Source organism: Gossypium arboreum, chromosome 13 (genome assembly GCF_025698485.1).
Source record: "Gossypium arboreum isolate Shixiya-1 chromosome 13, ASM2569848v2, whole genome shotgun sequence".
Taxonomy (NCBI): Eukaryota; Viridiplantae; Streptophyta; class Magnoliopsida; order Malvales; family Malvaceae; genus Gossypium; species Gossypium arboreum.
This window is the reverse complement of record NC_069082.1, coordinates 5,217,636-5,237,202: the sequence shown is the minus strand read 5'-3', so window position 1 is coordinate 5,237,202 and position 19,567 is coordinate 5,217,636. Positions and strand designations below refer to the sequence as shown.

Here is a 19,567-nt window from a genome sequence, read left to right as displayed (position 1 = left end):
TCAAAGGCATTGCCACTCTCGAGCGGGTACGGCTTATGTAGCATCTTGCCCTTGTTACTATCTTTTTTCCAGAGGGTGAAGGCAAACAAGTCACCGAAAAAGATAGGGATGGGAATGTTGCTAGCTCAGGAGTTTGACCATGGTTGAAGGAAGCCAATTGTGGGAAGTTCTTCAAAATGTGGGTGACATTTTTGCGTCCTTTTGCGATTTGGTCGATGTTGAGTCTGCACAATCACAATTTTTGTAAGGGTTGCTTGCCTTTTATGATTGGTGAAAAATATCTTAGTGTTGCTATCTTTAGCAACAACATTGTCGTGGATCATTGTAATAGTCTCACCATTGCTTTCTTTTTCCTAACGGATTTTTGACTTGATTAAGAAAAATCTTTGAAATATCATTTATCGGACAATGATAAAACCTTCAATATATCTGAAATTACTTTTATGAAGTATTTATGCTTGATTTTAACATTGGAATTTTGTCTCTTATCATGGGGCACCTTTTACAAAGAGTATAAGGTGGTTCACATGATAGTAAAGATTCACGTGAGCTAACATTACCTTTTAAATTAGCCCTTATAAGGGACAAAATTACCTTTTAAATTAGCTCTTATATTATTAAATAGATTAATTTGATTTTAAACTATTAAAAAACAAATAAAGTTAAATTGTAGTAAAATTAACATTTACAATTAAAAATGACATGAAAATTATCTTTTTCATTTGCATTTAACTCAAAACAAAAGATTTCATTTATAAAACTATAAAAAGCTTTTAAAATGTTAACTTTGCTAATCGTAAATGTTATTTTTAAAACAATAAATGTTAACCCTATTTAATTTTAAAACTTATTTAATTCTTTTTAATAGTATAGGGACTAAATTGATCTATTTAATAATAAATAGACTAATTTAATCTGATCACAATAATAAAGGGACCTGTTAAGTACACTCCCTATTTTTTTCTATTTTTCGGAAATTTTAATGCTACAAAAAGAAATTCAAAAATCGAAAAATCACAAAAGGAAAAACAAAGACAAACGAGCAAGATCAGTAACAATGGAGAAATTAATGGAAAAAAATGATCCTAAAACTAAAACAGTAAAAATTTCTTCACTACAGCCGCACAGTTTGTATGAAAAATCCGTGAGAAAACCGACAATTCAACATAATTCCAAGCATCCCATGTGGGATTCTTCCATTTTTTTTTTCCCACATTAGCTACCTCTCTATCGTCATTGTTCTGGTTCTTAGGATCTTTTTTAGTGTAAGAGCCAATTTCCAGTTGAAAAATCAAAACCCAGGTTTCAAATTCCTCTTGGGATTTCTTTTTTGTATTTCGAAACTATGTGGGAATCCGAGACTGAGTCTGTTAGAGGAAGAGAATTCGGAAATGGATTTTTTAGCTCCACCAAACATGGCTTCAACACTGATGGATTTCAGCTTAAGGGCCAGTCCTGGTATATATTGAAAGTATCTTGTTTGTTTCCTGAGAAGAAAAAAGATAAAAACTTAGCGAAAAGTTAGCTTTTCTGAAATATTTTGATTTTTTTATGCAGGTACGTTGCCACAGATATTCCAAGTGACCTTCTAATTCAAGTCGGAGATATTAATTTCCACTTGCATAAGGTAGCTTATTGCTCTGTTTACAATATGTTCGATCAAATTCCTCAAAAAAGCTTCTTCTTTTTTTTATTGGTTTAGAATCATGTAACTCACTGTATTTCATTATTTTCTCAAACATGGTGGGAAAGTAGTATCCTCTGCTTTCCCGAAGTGGGAAAATGAATAGGCTTATCTACGATTCAAAAGACCCAGACCTCAAAAGAATTGTTTTCGAAGATCTTCCAGGAGGGTCCGAGGCTTTTGAGCTAGCAGCCAAATTCTGCTATGGCCTTGCAGTAGATTTAACAGCAGGGAATATATCTGGTCTCAGATGTGCTGCCGAGTGTCTTGAAATGACTGAGGATTTGGAAGAAGGCAATCTCGTATTCAAAACCGAAGCGTTTCTTAGCTATGTGGTATTATCTTCATGGAGAGACTCCATTGTTGTGCTGAAAAGCTGCGAGAAGCTCTCACCATGGGCTGAAAACCTTCAAATCGCAAGAAGGTGCAGCGAGTCGATAGCTTGGAAGGCTTGTGCCAATCCGAAAGGCATAAAATGGGCATACACTGGGAAACCAAGTAATGTTCCAAGCCCCAAATGGAATGATTTGAAGGATTCAAGCCCCAGTAGGAACCAGCATGTTCCTCCTGATTGGTGGTTCGAAGATGTTTCGATCCTCAGGATCGATCATTTCGTGCGAGTGATTACTGCAATCAAAGTGAAAGGGATGAGGTTTGAGTTGATTGGGGCAGCAATTATGCACTATGCTGCCAAATGGCTTCCATGTTTGATTCAAGATGGTGAGCTCCAAGCAGATGATATGAGCATAAGCAGCCATAGTAATAGCTGGAAAGGTGGATTCCATATGATCATTCCCGGAACTAAAGATGACAATCCCTCGATTCAAACCAAGGATCAACGGACCATTGTTGAAAGCCTCATCAGCATCTTACCACCGCAAAAAGACAGCGTGTCGTGCAGCTTCCTTCTCCGGCTTTTGCGGGCGGCAAACATGTTGAAAGTGGCACCGGCTTTGGTGACCGAGTTGGAAAAGCGAGTTGGGATGCAATTAGAACAGGCAACATTGGCTGATCTTCTCATTCCTAATTACAACAGAAGTGAGACATCGTACGATGTGGACCTCGTTCAGAGGCTGTTGGAGCATTTCTTTGTCCAGGAACAGACGGACAGTTTGAGTCCGAGTCCGAGTCGACGGTCTTTTTCGGACAAACAGATGTACGAAGGAACACAAAGGGGAAATAATCCGAACCCGAAAAGCCGAGTGGCAAGGCTAGTTGATAGTTATCTCACAGAGGTTTCTAGAGATAGAAACCTGTTGATGACAAAATTTCAGGTACTGGCTGAAGCTTTGCCCGAGTCTGCAAGGACCTGTGATGATGGGCTTTATCGAGCAATTGATTCCTATCTTAAGGTACTCTATTTGACATATAGATATGAGAATATAATCTCAAGAAAGATCTTTTAAAAAAGGGTCTAACTATACGCTTATCAAATAGATACTCATATCATATACTCACACTAGAGTTGGAGTAAAATCGACCCATCCCACCTTGATGCCATCCTATTTCTAGGTGCATTAATGTGCAATACCAATTAACATGCAGGCCCATCCGACACTTTCGGAGCACGAAAGGAAGCGACTCTGCCGTGTAATGGACTGCCAAAAGCTCTCCGTTGATGCCTGCATGCACGCAGCCCAAAATGAAAGGCTCCCGCTGCGGGTGGTGGTCCAGGTACTCTTCTCGGAGCAAGTGAAAATCAGCAACACGTTGGCCAACGCCATCACGCTCAAAGACCCTGCAGAAACTCGGTACCAGCCATTGATAACCAACCGCAAGACCTTGCTTGAAGGAACGCCGCAATCGTTCCAAGAAGGCTGGGTCACAGCAAAGAAAGACATCAACACGCTCAAGTTTGAGCTGGATGGCGTGAAGTCAAAGCACGTCCAGCTCCAAAAGGAGATGGAGAACTTGCAACGACAATTCGAAAAGATGTCAAAGCCGAAACCCATATCTGCGTGGAGCAGTGGGTGGAAGAAACTTGGTAAACTTACTAAGATGACAACCGTGGAAAACCATGACATTGGACCTCAGATCTCAACTACAGTTGAACATGTTAGAAAACCGCCTAGAAGATGGAGAAATTCAATTTCCTGAAATAAAATTTTGAAAATTAAGATGAAAATAAATAAATCAACGGTTGCCATGGAAATAATGAAACGGTGCCTTCACCATTTTTTCTATTCTAAAACGCAATATTGTAAGGGTTAAATCCATGAAAAATTTGATTTTTATTTTAATAAATTGAATTGATAATTATATTTTTTAATTTTCAATTTTAAAAAGTGAACTTGTCATGCAAAATTATTTATTGCCGCCGTTGTTTGATTTGCCAATTTTATTTTGGGAAGAGTGAATTTTGTATGTTTCCACACAAACCTTAAATCATCTAATTGAAATATTATATTTTAATAATTTATATTACTGTGTTATAATATTTTGGTCACTGAGTGATTAATTACAGTTAACGGTATAATAATAAGCTAGCGTGGCACGTTAAATATCATTTTAAACAAAAATTTTAGATTAAATTATACAATTGGTTCCCATAATTTTTCGTTTTGAGTAATTTAATTTTTTCTTTTATGTTCTTTTAACTTTCTTTTTTTCCATTTATTTTCCATTCTTTTTTGTTTCTCCCTTTGTTTTCCTACCTTCTCTACTTCTTTTAACATATTAGGAGGTCGAATTAGCAGAGAAGAAAAAAGCATGGTATGGGTTTTGGCTATGGGCAATGATGGCTTTCGAGTTCTTGCTTCTTTCTTCAATGCCAATTCAACTTCCTGATATGTTAAAAGAAATGGAGAATGTAAGAAAACAGAATGAGAAACAAAAAAGAATAGAAAAAAAAAAGGAAAGTTTAAATAACATAAAAGAACAAAATTTTAATTACTCAAAACGAAAAAAATATAGGGATAGGTTGTATAAATTAACCTAAATTTTTTGTTTGAAATGATGATTTAACGTGTCACGTCAGCTTCCCACTACACCGTTAACTGCAATTAACGACTCAGTGACTAAAATGTTACAACACAATAACGTGAGTAACTAAAACGTAACATTTAAAACATAAGTGATTAAAATGTAACTTAAGGTAAACAAAAGTGACCATTAGTGTAGTTTTCCCATGTCAAATTATGATTTTAATTTCAATTTGTATTGAAATAAGTTTTTAATTTTTAATTTGTTTTTAGTTTTTTATCTTTAATTTATATCTTCTTCTTCATCTTCCTTCCTTCCTTCTTTCATGCCTTTGATTGTTGTACGCCATGAACAGTTCATCCACCAAGCCAATCATCACCTTCTTCTCCATGTCAGCCCCTCCACCATTTCAGCTTCAAAGCATGTGTAGTTTGTTAACAGTAATTAGTTGAGATTGTTAGTATTTTGAATGCAGTTATTGCAGCCAACAAGGTGTATAAATATACAACCTGTTGTACTTGATAAATCACTCTTTGAAATAACCTTACTATTTAGTTCAGTTGGGACTTTGTATTATTCAGTTCAATTTCAAATTGTTGTTACCATTCAAATCTCATCATTCAATTTAGATTCAAATTTTTCTACTTGAAATCCATTTTATCCCGATCAAATCAAATAAAAAATATTTAAAGAAATAATCTTAATAAAATAATAAATGAACCATTTCAATATTTATATAAATTAATTAATTTAACCAAATTATTATTATGTTATTAAGAAACCAAATTATATAATAATTATAATTATAAACATAATTCTAATTTGAAAAATAGTTTATGAAATTTCATAATATTTTATTTATAAAAAATTTATTATTCACATGTTTTATATGTTGAACAGTTATAAATTTAATCATTTATATTATTATAATGACATAGTTATAACTAATTAAAGCTAGCGATTAATAATTATTAATTAAGAATTGACGTGGTATATCATTATGTATATAAATGATTTATGTATTAATTTTCTTTTTAACAACTCTAAATGTTTATCAATTTAATAATTAAATTTAAAATGATTCTTTAAAATAGTTTGTGAAAATATTAATTTAACCATTTAATTCACTTTATCAAAAATCATAATATTAGATTTTTTAGCCAAAATAATGACATTTTTTTTGACAAATCTAATATTTTGGTTTTAAACTCAAAAGACGAATGGAATAATTGGATAGAATTTTGTAAAAATTGAATAGAATATCTTTTATTAAAGGTGTGCATGGGCCAGGTTGGGCCGGGCTCAATTAAAAATTTAGGCTTATTTGTTAGGCCCGGGGTAGCCCGGCCTGAAAAATGAGCCTAAAATTTTGCCCAAGTCCGACCCGATTCACCCATATTAATTTTTATATATTTTATATAATTTTAAAATATATATAATACATCAAAAATACTAAAATGTCAAAATAAATATTTCTCAACAAATTGAAAATAAATTTTAAAAGATATCTATACTTAAATAACATTAAGATAAATGCAACTTAACAAGCAAATATCTCTAAATAATAACAAAATTAACAAATGTCTTTAAAATAATAACAAAATTAACAATAAAATAGGTTTTATACAATATCCAAATAATAACAACAAAATAGTAGCAACATAATAGTAAAATGGTAGCAAAATAAGGAGAAAACAACAAGAAAATAATACAATATCGATTGCCTTTTCGTGAAAGAGAGGAACTCCCAAGTATGAACCCAAATTATGCACCTTGCAGAACCCAAGCATGTCGTCCAGACTCCTTGCCAAAACATCATCCACACCTTTGGAAAAGAAAATGTTCATCTTGTGAGCATTTAACCAGTGTCCAGAAAAGCCACAAAAGGTATCCAACAGGTCTTTAATTAATCTGGCCTAGTGTTCATCTACTTTTCCAAAGATAACAAGATTGTTAGCAAAAAACAAATGAGAAAGTGGTAGACCTGAACTAGATAGGCGAATAGGAGACCAGGTACTAGAGCTTATAAATGGATTAATGCTTTGACCTAACCGTGTCATGCAAAGAACAAAAGGATGGGGGTGATAGAGTACATCCTTATCGAATGCCCCTTACTAGACTGAATTTTTGAGTCGGCACCCCGTTCCAAAGGATCCGCATAGTAGAATTTGTGATGGTAGAGATAATGACACTCTTGAGGAAATATGGAATGGATGCAGTTTGAAGGGAGGCGTCAATGAATTTCCAACTAACCCTATCATAAGCTTTCTCCAAATCAATCTTAGTAGCCATCCAATTTTTATGTTTGCTTCGCATTGAATAGATAACTTCTTGAGCCACTATAATGTTGTATGCAATGTTCCTTCCAACAATAAAGCTAGCCTATTCAAATTCTATAATCCTATGAAAAACCACCTTAAATCTATTCGCAATAATCTTTATTACCATTTTGTAAAGAACCAAACAAAGGCTTATAGTACAAAACTGAGAAAAGCTTTCTGGATTACGAACCTTAGGAAGTAGTATAAGCAAAGTATTATCAAGCTCTCTATCAATGACCTGTCCATCAAAAAATTTTCTTACCGAGTCATAGATAGCACCACCAATTAACTCCCATTGGCTCTAAAAAAAGAGAGTATGATAACCATCACTATCAGGTTCTTTCAGTGGAGCCATGTCAAACATGCTGGCCTTTATCTCTTCATTTGAAATTGCTTTTCTTAAAAGCACCTTGTCATTCTAATCAAGTTTAAGGAATGAACTGACGGGTATAAATATCGTGAGAGTCGGTACCTCACCATACAGTTTCTTAAAAAACCATATTGCCTCAGATTGGAGCCTCTCATCCTTGAAAATCCAAATCACTCTTTTCATTCTTCAAAGCAGAATTTTTATACGATTTCTCTTTTGAATCGTGCGCAAGTGGAAGAATTTAGTGTTTCAATTCCCAAATTGCAACCAATCACATCTAGTTTTTTGTTTCCAAAGAAGCTTTTCATGGTGGAGAGCACACTCTAATTCCTCCCGTAACTAGTTTTCCATACTACTTAAATGCTCAAAATCAAGTTACTCTAAAGCTCTTTGAACGTTAGACAGTCTATGCATCAAATTTCTCTTGTACAACCCAATAAAGCCATACATAGTACAATTCCAATCTTTAATGTCATTAGTGAATAAATTTAAAGATTAAACCATATTACCTTTAAATCACCATTTTAAACCATATTACCTTTAAATCACCATTTCTCTTTGACAAATACCAAAAATTTAATGTGCTCAACCCAACCTACGAGGAACCGAAAAGGCCGGCCTTAAGGTAAGGTAGCATCTAACATAAGAGAAAGCAATAGAGGTCTATGATCTAACTTAATTCTTGATAGGTGAGTGACAGAATAGTTTGGAAGTACTCGCAACCAAACATTGTTTCCAATTACCCTATCGAGTCTTTCAAAAAGACCTCCAAGTAAAGGGGGGCCCTTAAACCCCAAATCCTAAGAATTAGACATCCTAAGAAAATCATTAAAAAGAGTACAAATTTTCCCAATTGTACGCCCTCCTTTATTCTCATTAGATGAAAGCAAAGCACTAAAATTGCTGATAGTCATTTAAGGGGCGTTGCCTGTCAAGATAACAGATGAAAATTCTTCCCAAAGCTTCCTCTTCTTTTTGATTGTTTGGGCTTCCATACACAAAAGCAATATGAACAGGCAAAATAGAACCAGTCTTAAAAACATGAATGCAAATGAATTAGGGGTTACTGTAGAGAATTTTAACAAAAATCGAATCTTTCCAACCAACCCAAATACATCCAGAAAATTCAATAGCCTCCGCACTGTGAGAAAATTGAAAACCAGCTTGATATAATTTTATCGACTTTGAAACCACTTACCCTTGTCTCTAACAAACTCACAATATCAGGATTATGCTCTCTATTGTATTCACGGAATATTCTAGGATATCTCGGATTGGCACAACCTTGACAATTCTAAGAAATAATTGTCAAATTCATAAATAAAATAGATAAAAGAAGAAACTAGCTTACAACTTAGAGCCCCTAAGCTCTAGGTTCTGAATTCCTTCCAAAGCATCTAATCCTTTATTATTTTCCGTATCAATGTGGGTATTAATTAACTCAACCAAGGAGCTCATAGATTCAGACAACAGAACACGAGCAGAACGAACTAATTTAAAATTATATCTACAGTTACAAATGATCCGATTAAGCTTTTTACTACTATGATTTGTTTCACCTTTGTCGCTTAAACCCCATGATTTGGGAATAAGCTTTTCATTTTTAACCCCACCATCTTTTACGTCCCCCATTAATTGACCTTTTTTTGGAAATATGATATTCCTTAAAAATTACGGCCGAATGTTTCCTAGGATCTAAAACATTCTTATATAAAACCACTACCACTCATTTCAATTCTTCAAAGGTGGGATTGAAGTCAGTAATCGTCATGTTTGGGTTATTTGATACATTAGAAAACTTTGGAGGGTCACTAACAACATGTTTGATTGGAGGGCTTATGAATTGATTCTAGCCCAATTCGGTGGGCCAACGACCAAATATTAGTTTGGTTGACTGTAATATCTATTACAGTCCGCATGGAATAGGGTGTTATTCTAGGAAAAGCCAGCATAGTTATTCCCTTTCTTCAACACTGAATGGTGATTCAGTGCATGAGGAGTAAATTTTTTCCCATTTTCATTTTTTGCCCCTAACATTTCTGAAACAGCCCCCTCCCCCCTCAACTTGACATCCTCTCTCTCACCCACCTTCCTCAGTCGATATCATCAAATCTGTTGTTCTGTTTTTTCTAAGTCCAAAAGTTAGGGCTTCGAATTATTCTCCCATTAAGTTGTTTTGTCTTTGAAACTGACATATCTGCTCAAAGGAATACTTGAAATCCAGTTATCCTTTCATTTTCGCCTTACTCATTCTCAGGTTTTTTTCTTTCTTTTTCAAATTTTATTCAGTTTTTTTTATTTTTTTATTTCATTTTGCTCTTAACTTTGATTGTTTTAGGGTTTTTTGTATATCTCATTGTTTTTGGTTGTTGACTTAGATTGAAATTAATAAATTCGAGTTGTTTTCCTTTTGGAGATTGTGGCCTTGGTTACTTTCTTCAAATTTGTCAGTCTAACAAAATTCTCAATTTTTCTTCTTTGTTTATGAAGTTGTATATTTTATTAATTTCTTTTATGGATTTTAATTTGAAATTTTAAATTAAAGCAGCTTATAGAAAGAAAGTATGGGAATTGCATCCTAGTTTCCAATTCACGAAAAGCATTCGACGGAGTCTAAGTTTAAGTTGGTAAGCATCGATGTGCCTTTAAAAATTTCACCCATTTTCTAATATATTCTTTTATTGGAATGCACATCTTCGTTGGGGCCAAGTTTGAATTGTTATATATGGGTACTGGCTTACTAGTGATGTTTCTTGATGTGTTTTCAATTTTGTGAAAGGCTTACCCAAGCACAAGGTTATTTTTTTATTTTTTTATTTTGTGTGTTGGAATATGTCATAATACTGTGGCTAGTTCTTGTTAATTGTTAAGACGAACATCCATCCTAAAACGAATTGGCAATAGGTGGAAAGGCTATTATTATGTTTATTTGCCTAAGATACCCCAATTTGATATATGTTAGATTTCATTGTATGACCAATTCATTACTCCCCCTCATGTATGAGGACAATGGACCTATCACTTGACATAAAACTTCACATGTAGTCATACTGGATTTGTCATGTGACATGAATTTTGTATTGTAGGCATAATAGGTCTTTCACAGAAGGACTAATGAACAGGGATAGATACCCCCAATTGTAGGCATCCACCCTAAAACTGATTAGCATTTGTTTGGGAGGCCTTTTTTTATATTTATGTGGCAAAGATACCCCTAATTTATCATCTTTTTTTTTTCCACCATTTAAGAGTTCTTATGTTTTAACTTTTTTTTATGCATATGCCAATTTTTTTTGTGTATACAAAGATTTATTGTTTTACTTTTAGTTGAATGGTACTGGTTTTAATGCTGATGAAGTTCTATTGTTCTAGCTATTGACATTGCTATCTTCATCTCTATATTTTTATGTTTAAGCACCATAATGATATGATAGACACCATCATTTTTATATGTTGTCTTTGTTTTTTATGTGTAAATTTTCTCAGTGACTTTCCTTTTCTTTTCTCTTTTATGGACAGAGGTATGCTATCCATGTTTAATATTAAGATGGGCATCCAACCTAAATCCAAATAGCAATAGGTAGAGAGGCCATGTTATATTTATGTGCCTTAGATACTTAGAATTTAATAGATGTGGTTTTTTTATCACTTCAATAGTTTTTATGTTTCAACTTTGTTCTAATGCACTTGCCAATCATTTTGCCTTCTATTTATTTTATTTATAGTCTACCAATATTAAGGCTATTTTTTGTTTGAAATTTTATTTTTGAAAAACTGCTTTTGTTTTATACTTTTTTTTCTTGGAAACTGTGTTTGGTGAATGAACAAGAAAAGCTGGTTTTTTTTTCTAAAATGCAAAATGTTGAAACATATGTTTGAATTAGTGGGAAATAGAGTCTCTGGCTTTATTCTTTAATGTGCTTTTCACTAAGAAGTTCTGATGCTGGTGAGAGTGATTTGGTTGTTTTCAAATAGTTAACAATTTCAGGCTTTAACTAGAGCTAGCAGGTACTTTCTCACGGAAGAACCTTTGATGTTTATGGCACATTCTAAACAATGTTTTAGATTTGGGAAATTGTGCTTTAATGTCACCTTCTTATGCAAAAATAAAATTATATCATACTGTGTGAATGAAAAATGACAATGGACCATCTGTGGTAGGTTCTTTAGCTAGGAAGATATCTCTAGTTTTCATTTTGTTAAATAGTCAACTTGTCTTGTCTCTTGATGATTTAGTCATGTAGGAGCTATTGACTCATGATTGTAGTTTTTACCTACTATTGGATTTGTAGTGTCTGAAAATCTGCTCGGCCTTTCCTAACTAGTTTTTCTGAATAAAAAATAATTTACATATATAAATATAGGTGTCTATTAATAACAAATTATAATTTCAGTCCATATTCTATCTCAAATTTGACGATATAGTCACTTTGATCTAATAATACAAATACTGAACCGAAAAGAATTCATACATGTAACTATAACAAATAAATGGAAGTAAACGATTATAAGAGCCTACAACCCTTTAAATTTTAAAATGTAACACGTAAATAAAATATGTAAAATTTTGTTCAAGATATTATTATTTGCTAAACAAAGAGTCGGCTTTGTTGAATGAAATTTAATAAAGAAATTAATTTTAGGTATTACACTCGTAAAGATATTTGTAATTTCTATCTTGTGTCCTACAAAGATTCTTAATATGTATTGTTCATTTTTCTTTTGTAGTGTGTTATTGCTTCCTCTTATTCTTTAGCTTGATTGATTGTTTCCTCCACCAATAGCTGAGCCTCTTGTATTCACTGAATCACTGTAAGTTCTTTTGTAATTAAATTTTTTGATTTTTTTTATTTTTGTTGATATTAGTATTGTACTAATGGCTCGATCGCCTTTAATAGTACAAAGTGAGAGGCATAAAATAATTGATCTTGCATTGACAGTATGGTTGCAAATGTGTACATTTGCAAGTTGGTTCTTAGTTACATTAGGTGTCATCCATAGCCTACATACTTATAGACCAATGATTAAATTATATATTTTAGATTTTTATGCAAAATGTGATTATGTGAAAAAACTTGTATATGCTAGTGACGAGACCTATATTGAACAAGTTAGGATGAATAGAATTAAATTTTTTAAACTATGTGAGATGTTACAAGCTTTAGGAGGATTGAAGTCGTCAAGGAATATGTTTGTTGATGAACAAGTGGCCATGTTTTTACATATTATTTCTTATCACCTTAAAAACCGAGTTATCAAATATCACTTTAATAGGTCCGGGGAAACCATTAGCAGATCATTTCACAATGTTTTAAATGTTTTCATACGCTTGCAAGATGTGCTATTTAAAAAGGCAGAGCCAATTACAGTTAATTCTACAAATCTAATGTGGAGATGGTTCAAGGTATTGGAGTGACTTTCATATATAACTTATACATAATTTATTTGATTTAGATTTAAATATAATAACTTAACTTGAGGTTTTATAAATGTGATATAAAATTGCTTAGGTGCTTTAGATGAAACCCAGATCAAGATTAGGGTTCCAATAGTTGATAAACCTAGATATCGAACGCAAAAAGGTGACATAACAACAAATATGTTAGGTGTTTGTAAACCTAATATGCATTTTGTTTATGTTCTTCCTGATTGAGAAGGTTCTGTTTCTGATGGACGGGTTCTTCGAGATGTCATTAGTAGGAGACACAGACTAAAAGTTTCTCATGGTAAAGTGTAGAATTGGAGGACTTTGAATTAATTTTTAAGATCAAATTTTTTTGGGAAAGTTAACCTTGATAAATAGTTTTTTTTTTATAGGTTGCTATTATCTAGTTGATGTTGGTTACATAAATTGTGAGGAATTTCTCACGCCTTTTAGAGGAAAAATATATCATTTGAATGAGTGGCGTCAGGGTTACCAACCAAGTACTTCAGAAGAATTTTTCAATATGAAACATGCTTCAGCGCACAATGTTATTGAAATATGCTTTGGGTTATTAAAACTTAGATATGGAATACTTAGGAGTCCATTACTCTATCTTGTGATGGTGCATAATAGAATCATTGTTGTATGTTGTTTGCTCCATAATTTTATTCGAAGCTATATGAGTCTTGGTCCTATTGAAGCGGAGTTGGGAGAAGGACTAGATAGTAATGTGATAGATAACGATGAACCGAATATCGTAAATATTTATCCATCAGATACATGGGCTACTTCGAGGATGGAATTAGCCAATCAAATTTTCTATGAATTAAAAGCATTTAAAAATTAGTTACGTTTATTAAAACATAGTAGAAGGTTAATTTTTTTATGTTATTTCATGTATCTAGTTTACGAAACTTTGGTGTTGTTTGAATTTTCTTTATGTATTGTACTAAACTTGTTGAATTACAACTTTACACTACAAGAAAATAGACTTTTAACGGCGTTTTTTTAGCCTTTAGCGGTGCTTTTAAGTGCCGCAAAAACTATTAGCGGAGTTTTCAAAAGCGTCACAAAAAACACCGCTATAGGAATTGCTGCCAAATTTTACGGCATTTATTTGAAAAAAATGCCACAAAAGATCAAGATTTTTAGTGACGTTTGTGAAGAAAGCGTCACTAAAAGTCATGGTTTTTAGCGACGTTTGTTGGGAAAGCGCCACTAAAAGTCATGGCTTTTAGTTGCGTTACTTTTAGCGGCATTTGTTAATTTTGGTAGATTTAAAATGTACATTTTTTACCAATATCAAACCTTTTCTGCATTAAATCCAACCAAAAACAGCAAATGTAGCATAAAAATACAATAAAAAACATTAAATTTAAATGATACTTCAAATTCAACGAAAGATCTATGATGTAAATTAATAAATTAAGAAATATTCTTACAATAATGTTAAATGTGACAATTTTAAAAACATTCTTACAACTAAAACATCTGCATCATTTGTTGAAGCTGTAACTGGAGCTTATCGTACTTTTTGCTCTATTCTGCTGCTATCGCTGCTGCCTCTGCCTCCCTCTCTGTTGCTTCTGCCTCTCTCTCTGCTGCCTCCGCTCTAAGTTGTTTCTAGAGTTCTTCATATTTTCTTTGGACCTCGACAATTTACTCAACTGTGCTCGCTTGCATCTGAGCTATCTAGTCCTTTAACCTCTGAACTTCAGCTTGAGCTTGACTCTCGGAAGGCATGTATTACTGGGAGCTGAATCCAAAATATTGGGTTGGGGTAACACCAGATCCTTGAAATCAAACCCGACCGTACCTTTCAGGACCCGAACTTGGTGATAATTACATTATCAATGTTCTTAAGATTAACAGAACTATTAGTCGAAGCAATCGCTTCGTACTCCGCCTTCTTCTCCTTTAGTTTCTCCTAATAAATCAATCAAAGAGTTAGAAATAAAATATATAATAAAAAGGAATACAACATAACATTATTTAAAACTACTAACGATGAATTAAACCATTATAATTAAACATTATAAATATTTGTAATAAATCAAATTTTATTAAGTAAATATACCATAATTTCTCCAGTTTCAGATGTCATAGGAGATCCATCTTTCTTCCTATGCGTGATTTCAAAAAATTGAAGGCGTCCAACTTTTTGACCTGACGAGATTTCCTACAATATAGTAGTAAAAATATTATTTAATAGTAAAAAGTCATTAATATTTGACAGAATTAATAAATTCATAATACCTCAGCCTTAGCTACAGAAGCAAAACTTTTCGACCTTGCCGTATGCGTAAATTTTTATTTTTACCTGCTGCTTGTTCCAACTCGCTCACGGTCCTACATAATGAAATTATTATTACGTATATAGTAAACACTATATATAAGAGTTTGGAAATACGTAATACCTCTCTTTTCTTTGAATTCTAGAATCTAACCGCATCTTTCCATTGGTACCTCAGCATTCCCGGCGGGACATTTCTCAATTTTTCCTCGAGGCTTATGTCTTTCTTAAAATATAATTTTTCAAATTGCTTTTATGGTCTCTTTATTTTTTACCCAATGTCTTCTTGATATAGTAATCGGAGACTTCTAAAGCAAATCTCTCGTAAAAAAACACAAGTTTAGAATGTAAATATAAATGAAAGTTAAACCGAAGTATTATAAATTACTTCAACGTTTTGTTACCTTAATATTATCAAGAGCCTGATTTTTGTTGCTATCAGGCATGTGATGCCATCATTCGTAGTTGATGGGCAACATATTGGCATTTCGTGATATAATGCCCAATTAGCTTGCTAAAAGTTGAGCTTCAGATCCAACAGATTGACCATGACTGTTTCTACTTACTTTGACACGCTCGACAGGATTTAAGTTGTATAAATCTTTAAACAATATATGTCCTCGACCTCTGCGCGTCCCACTACTTTCAGCTGAAAAACGGTATATTATTATATTAAAATTGACAAATAAATCAATAATAAAAGTTAACACAGGTAAAATGAACTTAACATTATTTTGAAATTCGCGCAGGCTCGTCAAGTGTCTCCTAAGCACATTTGAAGATCCAACAACCGTCTCATTGCTCACTATTTGCTTCTTCCGAATTTGGAGTATTCGGACAATACTTAAATCTCGTAATCTTCTTCTACGCATTTTTCCGCAATACACATAAAATAGTTGAAGTTTTAGTAACAAATTATAACAATAATAGTACATATAAAATAGTTAAATTATATAACATTACCAAGATTAAAATTATAATATTACATATAATTAAAAATCGTAAAATCTTACTACATCATTATTCTTAAATATCTTCATCCACATCATGTTGACCCCATTGATGTTGTGTATTAGTACTAGGGATATTTTCATCTAAGTTTTGTTCTGGAAAAGGTAATGTTTCTGATCTTTCGACGATGTCATCTCTACTTTCATTACTTATTCAAACAAGTCTCTAGGGGTGTTCCGGAGCACAACATACCAACCTTCATCAGTTGGATCTTTCGAATAAAAAATTTGTTTCACTTGAGAAGAAAATACATATGGCTCGTCCATCAATTGTTGTCCAGTGTGAATCAAGCGAGAGAAATTAACCCTTGTAAAATCAAATTGATCTTTTTTAATTTCGCGAGTAGTATTAACATCAGCCCAATCACACCGAAATAAGGTAACTTTTTATCTGCCATAATAATCCAATTCAATAATGTCGGTAAGAAGTCCGTAATACTCCACATTACTCAATTGGATTACTGTCCTTAGCACTAGCATAACTTGTAATTGAAGAATTAACAACAATTTCACAATTTTGAGTTCTCATTCTCTCACGATATTTTGTATGAAATCTGTATCCATTGATGAAGAATGCACTATACCTTTTTATTACTCTGTTCGGACCTTGGGAAAGCTATTTAATTTTATCATTGACGTCTTTCCCACTCCAAACTTATTGAATCAAAAGTAAATTGAGTAATTATAAATGTATTATGTAAAAACATTCTTATTTGATTAATTAAATTTCGCGATTATATGTAACTTATTAACTTCAGTTACATACCGTTTGGCTTAACCATTTATAAAAAGATTATGTGAATAACTTATTAATCTCTCGATGTTGTAATCTTCGGGAGCGTGTACGATATCTCAAAATTTGTTTGTACTCACTATGCTAAAAACAAGTTTAATTGGTTAGAAGACAAACAAATAAAAAAGACGAATATGTGAGGAAATTTTAGAACTTACTTGCGTAACGGTTCAACTGAATCGTGGTGAAAAAGTACATATCGATGTGCTTGTATCCATGATATATCATCTAATTCTGTAATTTCAACTTTGTCGATTGGTTCTCCATAACTTTGGAATAAATAAGTTTCGGCCAAGTTATGATCATTGAGCCCAGCATTTCTATTTGGTCTATTCAATCGTGTTTCAACATCTTCTAAATATCTAGAATAGAAGGTCATGCTATCCTCTGCCAAGTAGCCTTCAACAATTGATCTTTCTAGATAACTCTTATTGCGACAATAAGATTTCAATTTGCTTAGGAACTTAAACACGATATACAATATTTATCAAAAGTTGTAACTAAATGTATAGAGGCGAATGAATAAATACTTGACAAATAAATTAGCACCTTTCTATAGGATATATCTATTGATAAAAAATCGGTCCGTCAAGTATTGCTTCGTGAGGGAGATGGATTACCAAGTGCACCATAATAGTGAAGAAGGAAGGTGGAAAGATATTTTCCAAATTGTATAAAGTCAAAGCGGCTCGATCCTATACTTTCTCAAGTTCTTCAACATTCAAAACTTTGCCACAAATAGCTTTCATTATATTTGATAGTTCAATTATATAAGACGTCACATTTTTTGACATGCAGCACCGTAAAGCAATTGGGAGTAAATCTTGCATCAAGATGTGGTAATCATGTGATTTTAATGAATATAATCTTCGATCTTTAAGACTTACACATCGAGATATATTTGACGTATACGCATCTAGGACTTTTATAGTCTTCAACACCATAAAAACACCTTTTTCTCTTTCTTTGACATTGAAAAAATAGAAGGCGACAACCGATATTTCCCATTCGAAAGTATTTGAGGATGAAGATCACGCTGAATTCTCATGTCAACTAAATCAAGTCGACTCTGAAGATTGTCTTTTAATTTTCCATCGACATTCAAAATTGTCTTAATAATGTTCTCGCAGACATTCTTCTCAATATGCATGACATCAAGATTGTGGTGTAAAATGTTGTGCTCCCAATAAGGTAACTAAAAAAAATACTCTTTTTTTTCCACAAGTCTGCCTCATTAGGATCATCCTGTTCGTCTGATTCATTATCAGACTCATCCCTCGATCTTCTCTTTGTTTGCGTGTTAGGTGGTTGATTCATTTTCCATAACTAAAATTGATATCTTTTAACATAAACAAGATTTTAGATCCAATGGTCTACTCAGGAGCTCCTCTGTAATCTTCAGTACCGTCAAATAGAGTCCTCTGAAATCTAAATTTATGATTTTCATCTAACCACCGACGATGGCCCATGTAAGAGAACTTCTTCCCATTGTACAACCACTTCGAACAAGTTTGCGCAGCACAACAAGGACAAGAGTAACGTCTTTTAGTACTCCAACCCGATAAATTAGCATAAGCCGGGAAATCATTAATTGTCCACAACAAAGCTACACGTAAATTAAAGTTCTCCTTTCTCAATACATCATATGTCTCAACACCCGACCACAACTATTTTAACTCTTTAATAAGTGGCTGCAAATAGATGTCAATATCATTTTCGAGACCTTTCTCTCTAAGGATAATCATTGATAGAATAAACGAAGATTGCTTTATGCAAATCCATTGAGGCAAATTGTAAGGAACAAGCACTACAGGTCAAGTACTGTACGAAATACTCATGATTTTAAATGGATTAAAGCCGTCAGCTGCTAGCCCAAGCTTCACATTCCGAGGATCGCTTGGAAAGCTTGGAAATTTACTGTCAAATGATTTTCAAGCTAAAGAATCCACAGGATGTCTTAATAATCCATCATCGGTCCGTTGATCATTATGCCACCTCATAGATTCGGCTGTCTTTGACGACATGAAAAGCCTTTAAAGCCTTGGTATTAGGGGAAAATATCGTAAAACCTTGATTGACTTCTTTCTTAATTGTGCCCCACCTTCATCCTAATTCACATCTTCTGTATTACTATTCATCCAACGAGACTTACTGCAAACATGACAAGACTGTTGGTTTTTCTGATCACCCAATACAACATGCAGTCATTTGGGCAACTAAGAATTTTATCGTACCCAAGGGCCAAATCTTTTATTAGTCTCTTCATATCTTGACAAGACTGGGGGATTTTTACAAACGGAAACATCTCTCACAGAAACTCTAGCAGCATTGTAAAATAGTTTCCGGTCCACCGTCCCAAACATTTTAAGTGAAATAGACGAATACAGGAGGACAATTTTGAATATTTTGATCTTTCGTAAAGTTCTTCGTTCATTTCATTAAGTAAATTGTAGAACTTCACCGCTTCTTCATTTCGCTCCTCATTAGGTGCACTTGTTCCCGTTTTGTAAAAAATATTTTCACCAATATTACAATCATCGGATGCAATAAAGTTAGGTGGAAACGATTGCTCATCATGACTGTGCATATTAAATGCATCCCGTAACATACTTTTCATGTCATCTTGTCTAACATACTGATGGTAAGCAGTATCAGGATAAGTCGGATTAATCGTTGAAGAAGTTCCACTAGATGTACACTCTCCATGGAAAATCTATTTTTTATACCCCGAATAAAACCATCAACAATT

The 19,567-nt window shown here is 33.2% G+C and overlaps 1 protein-coding gene and 1 long non-coding RNA gene across 4 annotated transcripts; both read left to right on the top strand.

Moving 5' to 3' along the window:
- Positions 1-1,031: 1,031 nt before the first annotated feature.
- LOC108461780 (root phototropism protein 3-like) lies at positions 1,032-3,969 on the top strand. The gene is made up of 4 exons (XM_017761712.2): positions 1,032-1,458; positions 1,558-1,627; positions 1,756-3,036; positions 3,230-3,969. The coding sequence occupies exons 1-4, from the start codon at positions 1,346-1,348 to the stop codon at positions 3,779-3,781; spliced, it is 2,016 nt and encodes a 671-aa protein (XP_017617201.1). The 5' UTR covers positions 1,032-1,345; the 3' UTR covers positions 3,782-3,969.
- A 5,242-nt stretch (positions 3,970-9,211) lies between these two features.
- Positions 9,212-13,709, top strand: LOC108461446 (uncharacterized). Of its 3 annotated transcripts, none has more exons than XR_008277102.1 (4): positions 9,212-9,554; positions 9,846-9,924; positions 12,026-13,023; positions 13,115-13,709. It is a non-coding gene; the product is annotated as an uncharacterized LOC108461446 (long non-coding RNA). The 3 variants fall into 3 exon arrangements; XR_008277101.1 differs by adding an exon at positions 10,817-10,877 and having other exon boundaries at positions 12,026-13,709; XR_001867748.2 differs by having other exon boundaries at positions 12,026-13,709.
- Positions 13,710-19,567: the final 5,858 nt, after the last annotated feature.

Bases quoted from the DNA above. Each gene is read 5' to 3' on its own strand.
- LOC108461780 (XM_017761712.2), top strand. From the start codon at position 1,346: ATGTGGGAATCCGAGACTGAGTCTGTTAGAGGAAGAGAATTCGGAAAT. The intron at 1,628-1,755 runs GTAGCTTATTGC...GTGGGAAAGTAG, and splicing joins TTAATTTCCACTTGCATAAG to TATCCTCTGCTTTCCCGAAG. The intron at 3,037-3,229 runs GTACTCTATTTG...ATTAACATGCAG, and splicing joins CAATTGATTCCTATCTTAAG to GCCCATCCGACACTTTCGGA.